The sequence below is a fragment of the Apteryx rowi genome, unplaced genomic scaffold, assembly GCF_003343035.1.
Source record: "Apteryx rowi isolate R43461 unplaced genomic scaffold, aptRow1 scaffold_261, whole genome shotgun sequence".
Taxonomy (NCBI): Eukaryota; Metazoa; Chordata; class Aves; order Apterygiformes; family Apterygidae; genus Apteryx; species Apteryx rowi.
Window position 1 is genome coordinate 94,966 of NW_020448986.1, and position 21,273 is coordinate 116,238.

General features: G+C 38.0%; 2 protein-coding genes across 2 annotated transcripts in view; one reads left to right on the forward strand and one right to left on the reverse strand.

The window, feature by feature from the left end:
* The window catches only part of NAPEPLD (N-acyl phosphatidylethanolamine phospholipase D), a 24,987-nt gene extending 13,907 nt beyond the window's left edge, over positions 1 to 11,080 (forward strand). Inside the window, exons 3-5 of the mRNA XM_026067723.1 lie at positions 3,051 to 3,697; positions 4,709 to 4,823; positions 6,877 to 11,080. Coding sequence (XP_025923508.1) covers positions 3,051 to 3,697; positions 4,709 to 4,823; positions 6,877 to 7,005 — 891 coding nt within the window. The 3' untranslated portion in view covers positions 7,006 to 11,080. The remainder of the gene's footprint in view (positions 1 to 3,050; positions 3,698 to 4,708; positions 4,824 to 6,876) is intronic.
* On the reverse strand, positions 7,318 to 20,539 carry ARMC10 (armadillo repeat containing 10). Its single transcript, XM_026067724.1, has 5 exons — positions 20,401 to 20,539; positions 18,264 to 18,398; positions 16,756 to 16,932; positions 14,339 to 14,410; positions 7,318 to 11,370 (listed from the first exon to the last, which is right to left on the reverse strand). Exons 1-5 carry the CDS (start codon positions 20,515 to 20,517, stop codon positions 11,116 to 11,118), a joined length of 756 nt encoding a protein of 251 aa, XP_025923509.1. The 5' UTR covers positions 20,518 to 20,539; the 3' UTR covers positions 7,318 to 11,115.
* Between the last annotated feature and the right edge of the window lie 734 nt (positions 20,540 to 21,273).

Genomic DNA, 21,273 nt, shown 5'->3' on the forward strand with positions numbered 1-21,273 from the left:
GACTCAACTGTCATGTGGCGATTCATTTCACTGCTTCTCTCCTTTTCCAGTTGCAACTTAAAGTTGGCCCTGAGGAGACACGTTGAGCCTTGCGAGTTGCAGCTTGGTTTTTTTCAGGATGGGGGAGTGAGGCGTGACTATACATAAGCAGTTCCTTGCTTATTGTAAGCAAACTTTCAACAGCTACTAGTACTGGCCAGAAAACTGCTTGGTATAAATACTGTGGCCACTGAGTAGAATGACTTTTCTTTCATCCACCTGATGGGGGAATGGAGCAGTTGCCTTATTATTTGAAAGGGCAGAATTTAATTTTTCCTAACAGTTTATGTTATTTTGGGGTTTGGAGTCATGACACGTTTCTGAGAACATAGTGAACTAGTCTGACCTCCAGTACAATAATACTGGAGTATTTTGGTCACCTGCCTTCTTATTGAGCCCAGTAATTTGTTGGTTTCTAGCATACTTTTGAAAAACTAAAAAAACCACATGCATTAAGAACTGATTTTTTTTTTTGTTTCAAGTATCTGTCTGTGTGATTTATTCTGATGGCTCAATAAAATACTTGATTTCTGATTTTAGTCCACTGAAGAGTCACTTATTTGAATTGATGCCTCTGTATCACAAACCTGTAAATCTGGTACAGAGTCAATGCTTGCAAAGTTACAGCTCCCTGTGCTGTGGGTTTGCCTGGAGCTCTTGTTCAGAGAATTTTGTTTAAACAGGGCAGGGTGCCAGTTGCTCCGGCTGTGCTACCCTTCATTTTATCTTTCTTCCTGTCTGTGTGTCCTTTGCAAATGCTTTTGGTAGTGATTAATTTTACCTTTAGATCAAGTACTAGAAAAATGTAATAATGTTGGTCCTAGTGGCATCCCTGTAAAACCTTTTGTAGTGCATATATTTGAGTCCCAGTTAAGAACTCATTGTTCACATCCATCATTTAGCCAGTTCCTAATCCATTTAGTATTGCTTATTAATATTGCATGGTGCTAATTAAAAAAAAGTTTGTTTTGTCAGATGCCAGCAGAGGGGGATACATTTAGAGTTCTCAGATTAATTTGTAGTCTAGCTTTCCAAACAGTTACTTAAAAAGAACATTTTCCATAAAAATGTACTTAAAATGTACTTACTGACATAAATTGCATTATGACAATTAATTATTGTAAAGTTCCGTATCTGGGTTTCCATTAATTTGCCTTAATAACCTGATTAGTTGGGTAAACCACTTAAAATTCAGTGGATTGCCCAAATTTTCATTCTTGAATATTCTGTTTGTGGATCTTCCACTCTTTTCTTTTAAAGTGTGATGATATAACAACACTGGTATCTGTGCTTCAGATTTCTTCTGTCACTTCTATATAGGTAAAATGAAACAGAAATAAGGAACTGATGCCTCTTTCCTGGAGAAGCAGCAGCTTGTTTCAGTCTAATGCTCATACTTTGCTTTTTCTTATATGATTTAAGTGGTTTTGTGGTGTTAACCATATATTCAGCTTTACAGAAAGTTATTCATGCAATAACTTATGAAATTTTAGACATCTAAACTGTCACAGTGTCATCTGGGCTTTCAAGGGAGCAGGAGTTCAGCTCTGTATCAGCCAAGGCTAACCCACTATCCTAGAAATAGAACGTGAAAGCAACAACCACGATGGGGAGAATCTTCTAGGAACAAGAAATGTTGGGACATCTGTTATTAGCCAGGGAGAGAAGAATGTCAAGGGATTGTAGAAGTTGCCTAACACAGGAAATACAAGGAGTTTAGACCAGAACTATTTGGGAGGAGAGGCTCAGCCACCATTGGACAGAGCTAGAGATGGTCAGGAACGCCGAGAAGACTTTTCTTTCTTAAACAACAACAAAAAATGAAAACAAAAAACTTTTTTAATTAAAAATAATGTTTTTGCATATGCGTTTCAACCAAACTGTGGTCAAGAGTGTAACGGTCTGTTCAAAGTGAGAGAATGGTTTCATGATCAGTTTAAGCAGATCACGTCCAGCCATAGCCCCCTTTGTGAGCTCTTGAGGCTGTGCATAGAGCCAAATTTGGAGGGTGGCCAAGCTGAAAGCCATCTCTTTTCCTCTTCTAGATCAGTGTTCAGTTGGATCAGTTCTCTGACTTGTCAGACTTGAGTAGTGACTGCACAAACATTAATGTTGATACAAGAGGGCAGGCAGGGGAGGTCTCAGTAACTTGGTTCCACCAGAGTACGGAGTTAGGTTGGTTTATGTCAATCTGGAACTACATTCTGAGCATACAGGGAGATCAGTATAGTGATTTATTTAATAATAATTAAAGTTTAATTCCCTAGAAGGCTTCAATAAAACATCTTGAGAAGCATATTTAAGTGTATAAAGAACCACCTTAAAAATGAAATCTGAGTTTTAGTCTGCGTTGCACTAATGCTCATTGAGTTATTGGCAGGACATGGAGAGAGAATCGTAAAAGCAAACATTAGCCAAGTGAGGTTAATATCTATGTGCTGCTTCTACAGATAATGAAGAGAGTTTCTGCTAGAGCATAACGGAAGAGAGCTTTTGTGCAGTACCTTGGGGAGCATTGCATCCTCTTTAATCAGTAGGTTTGCGACTTCCTTGCGCTAAAACTTGGGGAAGGCACCATTTGGTTCCACAAGCTAAACTTGAGCATTCGTTGCAGTAACAGTGTATATATTCTTTTCCAGGTCAAGAAGACCAGCAAGTTTCAAGCCTTTTCCAGCATGCTGTTAATGCCTTGCTTTCATTGCAGTGCTTTCAGGCTCCTTTTCTCTGTTAGTAGGTCCCTTGGTCTGATAATGCTCTTGAGCTCTCTGTTCTCTCGAGAGAAGTGAAAATGTGACCACCACCACCCCCCACCAAAAAAAAAAAAAGAAGAAGAAGAAGATAAAGTAGCTGGGGAAACAGGCACTAAAAATGTGTTCCAGCTGTCTGGGTGCCTAAAAATATAAACAAAACACAAGTCTTGAATATAATGATTTGTGCCTTCTATGAAGTTTTTGTTCCATAGCCAAGTACATTCTGAGATATCTCATGAGTGTTGTGTTCTTTTTTGTTAGGAACTTGATAAAGAGCTCCCAGTGTTAAAACCCTACTTTGTTCAAAACCCGGAACTGGCTGGAAAGACTGGAACTGGTATGCGAGTCACGTGGTTGGGACATGCCTCAGTTATGGTGGAAATGGATGAACTTGTGTTTCTTACTGACCCAGTCTTCAGCCAGCGGGCTTCCCCTACGCAGCTGATGGGTCCCAAGCGCTTCCGGGGACCCCCGTGCACAGTAGACCAGCTCCCCAAAATAGATGCAGTCATGATCAGCCACACGCATTATGATCATTTGGACTACAACACTGTAATGAGCTTAAACGAGCGCTTTGGCAGTGAGCTGCGCTGGTTTGTGCCTCTAGGGCTCTTAGACTGGATGCAGAGATGCGGTTGTGAGAACGTGATTGAACTGGATTGGTGGGAAGAGAACTGCGTCCCTGGTCGTGATGCAGTGACTTTTGTCTTCACCCCTTCTCAACATTGGTGCAAAAGGACTGCAACAGATGACAACAAGGTTCTTTGGGGCAGCTGGTCTGTCTTGGGACCTTGGAATAGGTTTTTCTTTTCAGGAGATACTGGATACTGTGTTGCTTTTGAACAGATAGGTAAAAGATTTGGACCTTTTGATCTTGCAGCCATCCCCATTGGAGCTTATGAGCCAAGGTATGAAAACCTAAGTTTGATCAAAAGATATAAATGAAATGATACAGTGATGGCAAAAAGTACAGACAGAAGTGAAAAACTATCTTAAAGTTTTACAGTGGAATATAATAATTTTATAGTGGAAAATGAAGGCAAAAGAAAGAAGTTGCTGAATGATGAAAGGCAAGGAGCTGAAATATCTAGGATATTTGCCTATGTATGTGTGGTGGTGGTATTGAGGTTTTTTTGTGTGTGTGTTTTTGTTGTTTTTTTTGTCTTAACAGGGATGAATCAGACTTTCATGAGAAATTTTGAGTAAAAATAAGGAAATACTTTGACTTTTCCTCTTCAGTAGCATCACTCAATCACAGCCATTTAGATGCACATAACTCGGTGCATTTTCTCTTGCTTCAGTCCTCATGCTATTTTTGCAACTTATCTGGAGATAGAGATGAATCCCTTACAGTATGTGAAAGATCTGTTTGCTTGGCATCTATACCCTACTTATCATGGGATATCTAGGTTTTTGAACAATAACAGCTCTTTCATAATGGTGGAAGCAAAGCATGTATAGGCTGCGAAGGCAAGATAGGAATCAGAACTATGTGATAAAAATCCAGTATTTCTCAAGAATTGCTAAGTTCTGTCCTCTGCTTTACCACCATTCCCTTAGGCTATCTGCTGAAACATGCTTTTTTGTATGCGCTGCTAGCACAAAATGATTTCAAAGATGGATTTAAATCTACAGTTGTAATGCCTCAAGGCACCAGTATTATGTCCTTTTATCATTAAAAATACAGATAAGAAAAAAACCTTTTTCAAAAGAGGAGTGAAATAAATGAACTGCTGTGTTGTATGTTGATGTTTTCTAGCTTGTGATTTTGAATGTTCTGTATGTTGTCCAGACATACGTACCCCATAATATTTTAGGTGAGCATATTTTTCAGACATCTTGCCGCTTACCAGTGAAATTAAGTGCAAGATTTCTTCTTTATTTAGATAACAATTAAAATTTGCCTTGTGTTTTGGTAGGTGGTTTATGAAATATCAACACGTGGATCCTGAAGAAGCAGTAAGAATCCATATTGATGTTCAAGCAAAGAAGTCCGTAGCAATTCACTGGGGAACCTTTGCTTTAGCAAATGAGGTAAGTTTGAATGGTAAGTTTGAATTCAGATTTCCCAAGTACACAATCATGTTCACAACATGTTCATGCAATTTAACCTACTTATCTGTAAGTGTATTAATGATGTAACTTTATCTGAGTGAAAAGTTATTACGTGTACTGCAGTTCAAATTGATGTTTTGCTTTTCATAACAAATATACAAAATATTTCCATGGTTAAGATTGATTTCAAAGTATAGAGTTATCAAAACAAATCTGGAGGTATTAGCATTCTGTAACTTTAGCAAAATAATTTTTAGATGTTGCGTTCCTTTTTGATGGAAAAGTCAATGATACAGAAAAATGCATTGGGAACCTTACATTAAGCAGAGTATTTGAAATATCCTCTTTGTTGGTAGAGGAATCGAGTGCACAGACATGACCAACATTCCTTCTGATTTAGAGAAAATAAATATTATGCATTGAAAAATGTAGATCTCAGAAGAACATCCATTTTTTTGGAATTTATTGCCTACCTTCATGTTTTGTATATGGTATAAGGTTGAAGATAAATATTAAAATGCAGAACAGATGGCTTGAGGAGAGAGAGAGATTGAAGCAGCCAGAAAAATGACTCTCTAGTCCAGCATTTCAAAACCTGTATCTGTGCCCTAAAGTTTGAGCTTCTGAATCAGACATTGATTCTTAGGACAGTGCCTCTGTGGCTGGTTGGTTTGTTTGTTTTAATATGTAATCTAGAAAGAGAAATTAATGTGGAAGGTCAAAAAATCTGTAACAGTTCTTTGGTTCTCAATGATCCATATTGGAAAATAAAGTAGGTATGATAGTGCATTAGCAATCATTTTAGAATCTCCAGACAGAAAAAATAAAACCCCCAAAATTCCAGATAACTTCCCATGAAATAGGATGATTGTAGGGGGATTCAGATAACTAGAATATATCTTGTAGCATGAGCCTGATGCCTGAAAACTGAGGAACATGAAAGGTGGGAACATGCGTACACTCCTGAATTTACTTCTACTATTGTTTTACTAGGGGTCAATAAGAATTGAATGCCTTTAGTTCAATACAGTATTTATTAATCCTCTGACTATTTAGTCAATACTTTGAATCAATCATCAAAAATTCAATTTATAGTTAAATATCAGCTTCTAGCAAGAATATGAAAAACTCTGTTATCCTTAGCAGTTGCTGTTTTGTTTCCTCCCCCCACACCGTACCTTCCCCCCCCCCCCAGTTGTAATAAGCAGGTTACTAGGGTACCTTAAAGGTGACTAAAAATGCAGTGAAAGGGAAGTATCTATACCTACTTTGATATACTTTGGTAGCTGTTTTTCAACTTTTTTAAATATCAGTTGCACTTTATGCTTTAACTCAGTTCTCTGGCTGTTAGCTATGTTCACCTGCTATGTTGTATTTTCTTTTAACTTAGGTGCAACATTTTCTATCCAGGATGCTTTTAAACTATGTCACCAGCACCAAAGATAGAAAGGTTACAGTATATTTAGAAGCACAAAAAACTGAATGACTACTCCCATATGATGCCTTTTATAAAATATAACTAATATAAATTTCAAATGTTACAAATATAATGAAGTAACATCAGGGGAATAGTATTGAAATGGTGCTACTTTTTCGAACATTAAAATTGGCAAGTTTGTTATAAAATGGGGGGAAATGAAAGCTTTTTAAGTCATGGATTTTGTCATTTCGTCACGTTTTTACTAATGAGAGAAAGCGCCATCTACTGATCTGTCAACACTTCTTCCTTGAAGACAACTCTTCTTCTGTGCTAGGAATAAGTAATGACCGTGTTTCGCTTTCTAAGGGATCCTGTTAAATACATTGAGGAAGTCTGATTTTTGGATGATAGTTGTCTTACTGGTTACATTAAGACTGTAAATCAGAATTCTTACTGTTTACATTAAAAATGAAACCAAACATTTCTGTTCACTTTGACAAATACATTCCCCTTCTTCTATAAATATATTTTAAACATGAACCAGTTTGTATAGAGCTTTTTTCCAAATGCTGCGGTTGTATCTTTTTTCTCGTGTCATTCTTATCTTTCCAGTATTACTTGGATCCTCCAGTTAAACTGAACGAAGCTCTTGAAAGATACGGCTTGAAAAAAGAAGATTTCTTCCTCTTAAATCATGGAGAATCACGAGACTTGAGTACAAATGATGATGGGTTTGAATAATGAAACACTAGCAATTCCTTATAAGCCTTGTTGGATCTGAACTAGGAGCTGATATTACAAATGTTAATTTAATATACTTACAAAGTAGATTTTTGAATGGATTGGATTTTTAGATTCTAGGTTTGTCAGTTTCATAACTAAAACTTCCATGCAGACTTCATGATAAATTTTCCTACTTAAATTGTTTACAAATTATGAGGTGATCTAAACACTGGTTAATATATAAGGTATTGTGGAGGAATAACTTGCAGTTTCAACTCTTATGTACGTCTCTGATAAATAGTGTTCTTTTTTAACACTTTTATTTTCAGCTTATCTATAACAGCAATAATGACCTCAGAACAGGACATATTCTTAGAATTAATGGCAGACTTGAATTCGTCGTCTTTAGAATGTCATCTCCCACTTGTTGGTCATTAATCTTCAAGTTATGCCCTGTACCTTGATAGCTTCAGTGCATGTTTTGTGGGGAGGAGTCTTCCAATAAAGCACAAGTACAGTAAAATAAATATTTTACTGAGTGCTTCTACACTTTCATTTATTGAGGAACCACAAAAGCTGAATTTTAAAATGATCTAAAGAAATGTGCCTTTTAAAGAGAGAGATTACTTCATATTGCATCATTAATGCATAAAACTTACTGCTGGCCAGAATATCTGCACACTTTTGCTATTTTGTCAGTATTTTTAAGTTAGGCCTGAATGCGTCTAAAATAATTTTCTTGTCAAATGCAGTACATGGAATGGAAAAATCCCTTAATGGCGCTTGTCTCTGTGTTGACTCAGTCTATTATTAGGTACTTTTTTTTTTTAAGTGAAAAATCTTAAGCCAAGGGCTGTGGTAATTTTTTATAGCTTCCCTGTGATTTTTACAAAGTTGAATGAGAGATTAAAAAACTGTTCAGTATTGTAAGACTTGGCTAAATATATCTGTATCAAATTGCCATACTAATTACAAAATTAAAGCCTGTTGCTGCCAAAAAAGGTTCTTATTCTCCTTCATAATTCATTTGAAAATAAATAATGTTAAGATTTTTTTTGGTCATGCTTTGTTACAGTCTACTGGTTATGTATTTCTTTTTCTTGCTCTTGTTGTGCATTACATTTTACATTCATAGCCTATGAGGCTAGATTAAAAAAAAAAAATTATTTCCCTGTAGTTTAAAGACATGAACTTCTAGCAACTCATTAAAACAAATTAATGAGATTTCATGCTAAGAACAAACTGAAGCAGTCTCCAAACTGTTGACAGTTATCTTTAAAAAGTTGTAGTGGGAAGTCCTAGAAATCCTAAAGAACTTAATACCAACAAAGAACAGCATAAGCAAGCAAAGATCAGCTCATCCAAGTTCATACTGTGAACAAATGATTAAACTATTTATACAGTAATACATAAGCTAATAGCTTTTATTTCTTTGGTGTGATTTGTCTTTGACAAACAGCAAGATTACCTTCTTTTACAGGACATTTCTGGCATAGTGGATCAGAGAAAGCCTCTTTATTATTATGGCTGTGGATACTGTTCCATGTAATAGTTCCAGGAAAAAAAAACTAAGTATGGTCTAGATGTACTCATTGGAATGTGTTCAAAACAGGGTTAAAACTAGTGTCAGTAGCTCACTGTTAATTTTGGGAGGGCATTTCAGAGGAAGTCTGTGTTGGGCCTCATATTTATACAATAGCATCATTAATGATTTGGATAATGTGATGCAAAGTACATGTACATAATCTTGTGGAGGACACCAAGCTGCAGGATGTTATGAGTACTTTGAAGGAGAGGCTTAAAACTAAAAAGTTGCTTCTCCAATTTTCAAAATTATCAGTAAAGACTTACAAAATTCTGTATTTTGGAAAGAAAAATGAAACTAAAATAGGAATATAACTGACTAAGCAGCAATGTAGCAGGTAAGTACTGAATTATAAGAATCAAAACCTAAATATTAGTCAGCAATGGGATGTTTTGTTTTAGATGTATTAATTCACAGTATTTGTATGTAGAATGGTCACTGTTGCATTTTGCTTGGTGCTGATAAGATTCCATCTGGGGTAGGGAGTAGAGGATAAAAAAGTTAGAGACACTTGTGTGAAGACAAACTGGAGAGTCTTGCATTATTTCTAAGTATCTCAGTAGTAGTGTTCTATGAAGAAAGGTTTAAAATTTAGCTTTTTATTTAGACTAGAAAGACTGCGGTAACATTTAAAAAAAATTCATGTATTTTAGAGGACAACTGTCACTTGTTTCTGTTTTCCTACCCTTTCCTTTGGTATGTAATCAACTTTAATTATCAAAAAGAACATGTAGTATGTTGGAAAACTGATTTTTTTAGGTTGGAGAAAATGAAGGACACCTAAGCATCTCCATTGCTGAGATTAAGAACAGATATACCTAGAACAGGCTAGTCTAAGTTCTTGTTGCCTTGGAAGAGGAAGATGGGCTAGGTGACTTCTTAGTGTCTGGCCTAGCCCTTATTTTTCTTCACTAAATATAGAAGGAGACAAAATTTAAAATCTATAAAATGTGGTGAAACATTTAAGTGATTTTTAAGTTACATAGCATAAAACAAACAGCATTTCTGGAGCAGTGGAAAGGAGCAAAGGAAGTTCATTATCAATGCAGTGTTTGTCAGGGCTCTGACAGATTAACTGGAAATCATGCCAGCCTTCTACTTCTGCCTTAACAGTATTCCTGATTAGTTAAAACTATCCAGACAGATAAATGAGATACACGTAGCTTGACCTATTTGTTGATTAGGGCATAGATATTGTTATAAAAGTTACCTACTGAAAAATATAGAATCTACTGGATATACAGAAAGAGTACTGTTTTTACTAACAGCAGCTTCCATGTATTGGCTCAGAAAGACAAAGCATGTGGTAACAGTTTGGGTAATAGAGTTCTCTTAAAAATGATACAGGGTAGAAAACTGTTTCCAGCCTTTGCATCTGATACTTCACTTTCTCCATGGTATTTAGGAAGTTTTAGTAGCCTTGCTTCAGTGTAAAGTGTTTTCTACTACATGTTTTATGTTCATCAGTGAACTCTTCCTTCACTCTCCTGTACAGTAATTTTTAGATATATTCCATTTCATTTTGAATTAATGCACAGAGATGACTGGAAGTTTGGAGGGACTAACGCAAAGAAGCACTGACTGTGATGAAGCTCCATTTGCAAAGAAGCAGTAGAGTCTTCCAAGGAAAGCTGACTCAAGGTCTGCTGCAGAGCTGCATGTGTGTGTTTTGGGGGTGTGGGGTTTTTTTTGTTTGTGTTTTTTTTGTTTGTGGGGTTTTCTTTGTTTTTTTTAAACTCACTCTCCCCATGGCAAGGGACTGGGGCCGTGGGACTCCCAAGCAGATAATCTTTGGTGCACAACAGGTATATTAAAGACCGCACTTTGAAAAAATACACATGCTTTCTTTCAGAACTATCACTTCAAGGGAGTTAAAATCCATTTGATTTTGCTCAAGTTATGAAACTTTGCATGTGCTGTGGTTAACTGCACTGCAGTTTGCCAAATGGAGGGGTACATTAAACATGAGTGTAGTTTTAGAGTATATTCTGTGCAGGTAAGGTGAAAAAAACATAGGCTAGATAATTTTAATATGTAGTTTTCATTGGAAATATTTTGCAGGAAGTCAGTGATAGTCTGGTATTGTTTTTATTTAAGATTTTTCTAAGATTTTCCTGCACACAGAGTTAGTAGATATCAGATTAATAAAATGTAAGTACCAAATCTCTAATTGCTAGGTTTTTAATGCACCCTTCTATAGATACCTTATATTCTTACAGTTTTTGAATAAATATATAATAAAAACTCCTTACAACATTAAGTATTTAGATTGACTTTTCTGGTCCATTTAAAATATACACTATACATATACATTTCTGTGTTTTAAACTATCCCTCCCCATTTGTTAATGTGTACCAGCTGTATAGTGGTTTGTCAGTGCTAAGCAAGCTACTACTTTATCTTACTCAGAAATCTGTTATGCTCTCTGTTAAATATATTGCATTCTCTTGTAATAGCTGGTTTGCACCTAATATGGTAGTATTCAATAAACTGTTTTACTTTCTTGTATGAAAGCACTCAAGGTAAGCACTTTTTTTTAATGACTATTGTGTTAATATTCTGACAACTTGCTCCTTCACTTCTGTATCAGGGTGATGCAATAAAGATGCCAGTTTCTGAGCAAATGGGGTGGAATCCCCGCAGAGTGTGACGAAAACTGAATCTTCATTGTGCTGGTTCTGGAGCATGGTGCTGTCCTCATTGTTCACGTTCTTTTTCAAATTTGCTGCAAACATGAGGGCTCTGAGCAGAATGTCTCTGTTTATACAGTTGTCAAAAAGTAACAGCAATGATGGCACCTAGGATATTCAATAAATAATCCACATTTAATCATTAGCATTAAGTACATCTGTCAAATAAGTCTCCTAACTTTTAAAAATGGAAAGAAGTCTGCACCTAAACCATATAAAACAGAAACCTCATAAGATATCAGAACTCCATATGCTGTGAAAGCATGCCAGAAACTTGCACTGCATGCACATTTCCTCTTTAGAGAAAAGGAAGTGCTTTGAATCTCCAAAATGTGGCTGTCTGGAAAATTCCTATTTGGAAGAGAGAGTCTGCTTTCCTTCTAAGTAATGTTTCTTTTGCCCTCTATGATGATTTGAACGTTTGTATGTTAATACATTTAGGTGTCTGATAGACCAGAAAAGGATACACTTTAACACAGTAGAGAACTGAACATTTAGCTACTTGAATCTTGTTCTATACTTTGAATAATGAAAAGCAGGTAGCAAACAGATTAGCTCTGCCTCTTGGAGACAGCTCAAAAATTAAACTTTGATTTCAAATGAGCCCCTGAATATTTTAAGAATCTTAGTTTGGGAGGGGGGCAGCGCTGTTCTAGCCCCTTACTTTTGTTTTGATGTGACAAAGGATATAATTGAAATAACACTGTATGCTAGCAAAACCTGAAGTAGCTAACGTCAGATAAAGTTCTGCATGAAGACATAAAGAAATGCACATGGAAAGGCAATTTAAAGTACTTAGTTATAATGGATGCATCTGTGTAAACAGGTGAAGATTTTAGTGGAATTTGATTTTCTTAGGTATAGTATGTTAGATACAGAAACAACTATTGAGAATGGTCATTTATAGGACTGGCTGCATTTGAAGTTTGTAGCCAGTCCTCAAACTATAGGCTGACTGCACATCTGGAAATGAGGTTTTAGGTTGTTTTGAAACTTACAGGGTACCTGCTATGTTACATATGAAGGACCATCACAGTGCCTGTTAGGTTATGTGGTAAAAGCCTTGTCTCTGCAGGCACAAAGGAGCACAGAGAGACAATGGCAGGGAGGGGAACCCGAATACTACCTGCCCCTGCTGCTCCCAGGCCCACCCCAGGGGAGCGATCAGCCTGGCAAAGGCTCATCTCCCCAAGCACAGAGGCATGAAGGCAGGCAAGGAACCCAAACTACACCTTGCCCAGGCTCCTCCCAGGGCCCCATCAGCCCTGCTGTCCAGGTGTGAAACCTCTCATGATGAATCAAGGGGAATAGCTCTCCAGAGTACCTTTCGGACTGAGGAGGGTTACTGCTTAAAGGATGCGTTATGGGATCCAGGGGAAGTTTAGGGGAGGAATCAGAGGTGGAGAAACAGGGATCTAGGCTATTTGGAGAGGAAAAAACATGGGAAAATAGAGGAGTGTGGGGATAAAAAGAGGGTGGCCAAATGTAAATAACACTAGTCAGGACACTTGTCTGGCTCTGCCTTTTGCCTGATCAGCACAGTTTGTCCTACCTTCTTATTAAATTCCTTTCCAACGATTTTTCTGGATGAGGGGCTCTATTTTAGGCACCTGTTGGGTTATAGAATCCTTTGCATCTATGGTGCCAGCAACTGGCAAGACCAGAGAGAGTGAAATTAAGAGTCAGCAACTGGAGGTGGACCATGGGTCAGATGGCCCCTGTGTCTGTGGTGCTAGTGCCTGGAGCGAGTGAGGGTCTGAGTGCCAGTAACTGGAGGGGACCATGGGTCATAGCAGCCTGTTGTCTGTGGTGCCAGCAACAGGAGCAAGCGAGTGTACTTGAGTGTGTGGATGTCGTGCCAGGCTGGCCAGCAAGTAGGTGGAGTGAGCTGGGCTCCAGGTATGTGTGTGTGTGTCTCCAGTGGTGAGGCCACAGGGCAGCTGGCTACCTGGGGTGGGGTGGGGAACCAGGGGCATCCCAGCTGGCTGCCAGGGAGACCATGGGTCTGGGATAGATTAGGAGACCCGTGTGCATTTGTCTCTAAGGGTGAGACCACCAGGGAGTCCCAGCCAACTGCTAGGGAGACTAGGGAGTCTGGGTGTCAACTGAGACCCATTTGTCGATATAGCTGGGGTGTGTGCACGTGCATGCATCTGAGCACGTGGAGGAGTGAGGATCCAGGACCAGCTACTAGATGGACAGTATGTCCAAGGCCAGCTACTGGGCGGGTGTGTGTGGGTGTGTGTGTGTGTGAGGGTCTGAACCAGCAACTGGAGTGAGGCTGCAGGCCTCAGCGGCCTGTATGTCCAGGTGCCAGTGACTGGGGAGACCAGGGATCCAGGGGCCAGCTACTGGGTAATCTGAGGACCAGTGTTTATGCACAGTTGCTGGAGGGATCCACATTGTGCTTGTGTGCGTGTGTGTGTGTGTGTGTGTGTGTGTGTGTGTGTCCCACTGACAGACCTTCCCGCTGATCAGCAGAGAGGGAAACAGGATGAGGGTGGTGGTGCTGTTTGTGCGAGTGCCGAGTGTGCCTGTTCATGCTGATCTGTGTGGCCTGCCATCTATATACGTTGTATATGTGTGTTTGTGTGGGTGCCTATTGGGAATACGTTCTCACCCTTGCTACTGGTTGAACCTGGGATCATGGAGCTGCAGCAGCCTTGCTCTGTTGGCCTATGGGTTTGGCCTCCTTACCTACCACTGCCCATTTGGTGGAAAGAGAAGGTGAAAACAGGCTTCTGCAAATTGTCATGGACTGTTTGGAATGCTACACAGGAAGCCAGCTGTTTTCATGCGCATATGCCCCGACTCTCCCTTTGCAAGTGTGGTATCTGTATTACGCTACAGTCTGGAAGAAGATTAATATGTGAACGAGTGTATACTTTTAGCTACTAATTTTAACCTAATATTTGATAGTAGGTACTTGCTAGAATTTTACTCTTGAGTTTCATATATACTTTTAAAACATTTAAACTTTTAAATGCATATATAGATATGTGTGTATATATACACACATATATGATCACACATATGTATAAATGATAAAAATGTAATGAAATAGCAAGAACCTTACTTGAGCTCTGAGAATGTGTCTTGTCATGGCTGGGTTTGCAGACAGGTTCACAAGTACTTTCAGAACTTGAATCTGAAATGAGAAACATAACTAACTCCAAACTCCAAAAACAGAACATGTGAGAAAAGAAATTAATGCTCCATTATCTTTTTCTCCTATGCTTTTTGTTTTTTCCCCTCACTTGCCCCACCATATTTTAGTGTAGTCCACCATCCTCTGACTTCCCATAACCATTCCTTTCTTCAAGGATGTCTATACAACTTCTCTTTTCAATATATTTTGCTTGCTGAGTAACAGGGTCTGTTATCCATTTACTGCTACTGTACAAGTGCAAACTACCAGCCTTTCTCATTTTTCATCAAAGCAAGGGAAAGGCTCATGGAAAACAGAATCTGCTTTTGTTAACATTATTATCAAACTGTAATAACTCCAATATACTCTCTACTGCCTTTTTATATGAAAAAAGGATGGAAGAATTTGGCTTTTCTCATGATTTTAGCTTTCACACATTTACATCAGCAAATTAAATGACTCAACTCACTTTGTAATCCAGGCTTATACAAATTTTAGATATAGTACAGTACTGATATTTTCTTAATATTTTAAGAGTAGAAGGTGAGACACTGAAAAGAGATGCTAATCTAAAAATATGCAGACAAGGAACAGGATTCCAAAAAAAAAAAAAAATCAGCTTATTAATTTCTTATACTCAAGAAGTCTAGCTTATTTTTTCTGTTACACTCATAGAGGGGATCTTTCTTGACTAAATGTATTTTCAGAAGGCCAACAAGTATTCATTCATTCACTTTTGCATCTGTGCCCTTCACAAGAGTGACTGAAACACTACATTCATAAATAACTGTTACATGTCCCCATAACAGTTAGAGTTGCAACTACATATTATTGTTACAAAAAAGTCCCTAAAACACTCAAGAAAACACAAGAAAGTTTGTAAGTGACAAAGTAAGATTTTTTTTTTCCCCAAACAACCTGAACTCTCATCTCTTGCATTCCCAAAGAGGCCTACAATTTTTCCACAATAGAGAAGTGTGACTTTGTAATCATTTTAGCAGCAGTTACTGTTTTGCAGTGCAAGCTATGAGTGTACTGGTGAGCAGATACATACAGAACTAACGAGCATCAGTCATATTTCAGTGATGACTTGGAGAGGGCAAGGTAAAATGGGTCAACTAACATCATGAATTGCAGAGTCTTTGGTATAGGGAAAAGAGTTCATGGAGTCACTAGCACATATGTACTAAGTACAGATATTTTAAAAGCAAATTCTGTTTACCTCAGATATCCAAACAAGGCAAGATGTATACACAACTCACAGTAGGTAAAATGTACAGAATATTTAAAATACACAGAGGATATTTAAATACTATACTTAAATCTGATCAGAGGCACGTACAAACACACCTTTGTACTTTCTCAGATCTAATGTTCATGTTTTCATCTTGTAGCACTAATCTTTTAAATAAACACAAGGAAAAGGTCAAAGGATACTTATTGCACTTAAGTAAAGAAGGTCTGATAAGTTTAGTGGAACTTCACATTCAGGAAAACCAAGTTTGATCTAATAGAGCAATTGAGTGCACTGATATTGATAATACTCTGACAACTTGAATAAACTCTGAATTTTGCCCATATTTGAAGCTTTTCTCTTCTTTCGGTGTTTCTGACAATTCACAAATAAGCATAATTTCCCATTACAGTCAATAGGGTTGCTAGAGATGAAGTGAGATTATGCTGCTAATAATTATTATGGCCATGTACATCAAGTTGTTCAGAGAGTGCACTTCTGCACTCGTTGTCTGTCTATGAAATTTATATTTACTATGATCTACTCTGTGTGTATCCAGAACTTCCAAAAAAACCTACTGCATAAGGGAAAAGAAATTCAGAGCTAAGGTAATCGTGTAATTTCTAAGAGAAATTCACTGCTTGGCATGCTTCCCCACAGAGTTTCATGTGTGAACAAAGCCTTTCGCATGCAGATCCTCCTTGTTCTGTGATTTAGTAGCAATGTTTAGTGAGCAGAAGAGAATCCTAGAGTTGCTATAGCAAAGACACAGGGCAATAGCAGTGCACACAGCATTGGTCTCCCACAGCTCTAGCCCAACAGTTGGAGTATCAAGATTCCCTTCCTCCCAAAAACGTTTTTCCATCCAGTTATTCCTCATATGGGAAAGAAATGGGTTATGTAAAAAGATGCTTAGAAGGTACCCTCTCTTCCTGAATTTGCACAGAAAAAGCAATATAGATCCCTATTTTAAGGATTTCATGCACTCTCTGCTATCTGTTAATGAATATTTAATTTTCTAAACACAATCTAAACAATTTTAGAAAAATGGTATAAAGGAGGCAAGTAAAGCAACTTGATAAATGGTTTGTCACAATACAGTACCCAGTACCTGTGTCCTTTCATTTCCTTCTGAAAGCAAATGAAGAAAGCATGGAATTGAGTTTATCATCATATGGTGGTAGTCACTGGTAACAGACATATTTGTCAACAATCTGAGTCCAGCTTGCTGCAGCTCAGAGTTCAGGGAGGCTGACTCAATGTCCTTACAAACTTGCATTATATATACCTGGGGAAAAAAAGGAAGGAGATAAAAAGGAAGACATGTTTTGATACAAGTAGAACTCGTATTCACAAATAGTATCTGTTGTCTTAGCCACAGTAGCCTAAAAATATATTGCATACTGGTGGCTGAAACCATAACCTGATCAAGGCACTGAGAAACAAGCATTTCTTTTTTAATGCACAAATATTCTGTTGGCATAACAGGGGCACACATTACAGAGTCATGCTCACTGACTTTCCCGGAGCATAAGTTGCTCTGAAACCCAAATTGCTTTGACTCCATTCCAGAAGTAGCACATTTACCGTAAGGTCATATTCAAAAATCACTTACAGCCATTAAGTTCTTCTTAGATGCTGAGAACAAGCTAAGGATAAGTCTTGGAATTAAATCCTTTCTTCCAACAATTTGGCCCATTCACCAGAGTACTAATCAGGAACAATGACGACAACTGACAAGCAACAAGTATGATTTACCCAATTTTCTTCTGGGTAACAGCATACAACATCTTCAAGCCCTAACTAAGAAGAAAACAATTATTTTCCCCTTTATCAAAGGAGTTGTTTTCTGCCCATACAAATACTTGCTGTTGGCAAGCACTACTTAAAAAAAAGTTGCTCAGGACTCAAGATGCTGCAAACTACTATATACAGTCAGACTGCTCTTTTTATCAAGCTAATGCAAAAGCTACTAAAAATCTTCACATCTGCATGTCTGCGCACGGCCTGGACCCTTCTTGATTTATTGAGAAATCAGAAAAGGACCAAAATGGCTGCTTTTTTGCTGGCTGGCCCCCTCTCATCCATACCTTTTACTGCATTCACCAGTGAGACTTACTACCATTGCTTATTACAGACTATTCTCAAAAGTACTGCCCTCAAAAATTGGTCTGACACCAACCCAGGGGATCAACAATGCTTTTCTCCAGTTCCCTTGCCTAGGGAGTCATGCTAGGTTCAGCCTGCCACTCATCTTATTAAACAACCTTTGCTGATGTTCTAGACATATTTGGAAATGTGTCTTGCCTCACATTCTCTTACTATCAAACCTTAACAGCACGCTCTCTGTTTACTAGCATTTGGTAAAAGCTAAACACAGACTGTCTAGTTTCCTAAGTGTCTTTTTAAAAAAAGTAACTGGTAGTGATGCAATGCATTTTTTGAAGCTATTCCCTTTGGCCTTGGGATGCACAGATGATCCAGATCTGCTGACTCCTAAGTATTACTAACCTCAAAACATTTTGGCATTTTCCCTTGTATTTAACAACTATGCTGAAAATTCTTTATTATCTCCTATATCCACATTACTTTGATTTTTTTCCCCTTTGGGAAACTTACCTGTATCTCCTTCTGATTTTTAATGTTCATACTCAAATTATTAAGAGCATTTAGCGCTTTTTCTTTAACCCTGGGAACGCAATCTGAGAGCATCCTTCCAATAACAGAAAGGCCATCCAAATTTCGAATTATATCCTGAAACATAAAACAGATATTCAGTAAGATTACTATGAATTTTAAATTAAATGCTGAAGGCCTTCCTCAAATAACGTTTCCATTTCAACACAAACGGAACATCTGAATGAAGACTTCTGGAACAGACTACATCTATTTAAAGTGGAAATGGTGGCAGTTGGTTTTTCTCTACATTATAATTCCATACAAAAATGAAATATGCATACTATTTATTTTAAAACTGACATCAGCTTACAGTATCAAACCACATTTGAAAATAATTTTCATTTGACAAAGACACCAATGGCATATATCCTTCTGAAGAGTTGCTTGTAAAATTACCAAATTTTGAAGCGCTCACAAATTAAGACAGTTCCTAGAACAGGTAAAATAGTATCTGTTATGTTTTGCTTGTGCCACATTAAAGGATTTGATACAGCTTGTTAATTCCATGAAGATGTGCAATCACTAAGCTACCCTTTGGCTTTGCATATATTGCTTCCATTGAAATTAAGAACAGTCCTGCTTGGGGCTAAAGTACATCCTATTATTTGACAATGGCAAAACATCTTTATTTTTAAAATTTGTTTTGCAAAGCATACCTAAATCATTTCAGATTATAAATGATCAAAGATAAATAATTATTGCATAATGAGTTTACAGGAGAGCTGAGCCAGTGAACAGGTCACAGTATGTAAAACCCCTGTCCAAATAGAACAGAATTTCAAGATGCAGCTTTACAGTATTACGGGGAAAAGTTCTAAAACTTTATCTTTCTTGTCCCTTACACTTGAAAGGTTTTTTTTTCTTTTCAATCCTCTCACTCAGAACTCCAACTATCATCCAAAAGCCAGTATAGTGTTTTCAAGAAAATGAAAAACGGGCCTTGAGATTTCATGACATTCCAGCAGTTCTGAGAGATTTCTATTCAGAAAATGATTTTAAGAAGCCAGAGTAGTTAGTATAGTTGTAAGTATCTCAAAACAAAAAAGTGACTTCTGGAGGAGTCATTTGGACATTCTGTCCAAATGTCTACATAATCCACGTATGGGAAAATGCGGAAGAACGTCAAGGAGATAGGCGATGGAAGCTAGCCAGACCGTTCCGTGGGAAAAGGAGCATCAACAGGGCACACTGACCCACAGTCACGTGGCTGAGCCTGGGCCAGTGTGGCACTACACCTGGGCTTTGAATCAAGACTAGCAACGAGCTCAGTGTGCTTACTGTGCATGTGTATAGTACATAAAAACCTTCTATAGTGCCCCCCCGGCATTCCTCACCACAGACCGATGCTCAGCGGTGCCAGGGACTCTCCTGCTCCATTACTGCCTCAATCAGGAATCACTGGGGAACCCCCGCTCAGACGCAGAGGTAATAAACACTCAGTATTGACCACAGTGTGCCTTGTGTTTGTGTATCTGCCCCCGCCGGGAGGCCAGGCATTGCCCCCACCATACCCTTACAATCCATTTTGACAAAGAAATGACAAAATGGATGCATATTTTCCTCTATAAAGGCAGGAAAATATGCACCCATCTAAAAGTCTTCCTGTATCATATTTCCAATTGAATTGAACAGACTTGCATAGTTGGAAAGTTGCTAGGACGTAACTGGCACACAACTTTGTAAACATAAGAAATAGTTTAAATTATCTGAGTAAATTTCAGACCTGATCCTGAAAGCTGCAAGTATTTAACCCTTCTCAAATTCAACCCTTTAACTGACATTATCTTACTTTAAGCAATAAAAGATAAAAAGATGTTTATAGCATTTTTACAATACAGAACTCTGTACAAACATTAAGTTGTACACAATTTATACAAACATTAAGCTTACATAAGTCTTGGAAGGCAGGTAGGTTATATTATTTGGACTAACAGAAAATTAAGGCATAGACGTAAAATGGATGTAAGAACACAAAATATCATTGCCCTCAGTCTTGTGTTATTGTTATGAAGAACAGCACCTCTCATTTTCCAAACTGGCATTGAAACACTATTGTTTGCTATAAAACAATACTTACTTGATTTATGGAGAAGGCAGCACTGTTGCTGAGAGTGATTAAAGCTTGCTCTTGAATTAATGGATCATCTGTGGACTGGAGCAAGTGAATAAGTTTCTGCAGATCATCAGCATCCATGGTATGGGTTGATTCTGGAGGATGGTTGTCTGTCAATGTTAAAAAATTAAATGAAGTACTTGATATCAAATTTGAGACACTTCCCTTAGTTACCACTTAATCTTTCACAATGCGGAGTTTTAGCTCTTGGCTGTAGGCCACAGTGTTCTACATTTTCCTGTAGCCAACCATCATATTATGGCAAAAAGATTCTGTTTTACAGCAGAAGCGGGATTTCAGGCCCTTTTCCTGAGCCTTTAACTTTTTTTCAAAGTAGAAAATACAAGGAACGCATAGTAACAACTTGGGATATGTTATTCTTCGGTTAACCAACAGCAGACCTTCCTTCCAAAATAATTAACAATATTCACCAAACATGTAAAATTTTCCTTCTGTTCTCTGCAATGAAACGTGGGAAACTGTCTGGAGATTGTAGGAAAAGGGACTAAAACTTCCGACTTGCCGACTGCTGCTTCCAGAAATTGGGGCTAAGGCCATTTTGCTAGTACACTCGGGCGTATCCCGGTCAGGGTACTCAGCCCTTTTTAATTCCTCATATTTGCCGCCACCATTTCACCATGCAAACACCTTGCTAATCCTTTGAAAAGAAGGCCCGAGTTAGTTATGGCTATCCAAGAGCTGGCTTGAAAAAGAAACAATTTTTTTTTTAAATCCTCATCTGCCTTATGACAACGAACAACACTGCTGTGTCCTCGGCCTGCTGCCCGCGCCTGGCGCCTCACCTGAGGGCGGGCCGCAGGGCGCCCCCGGGCCCGG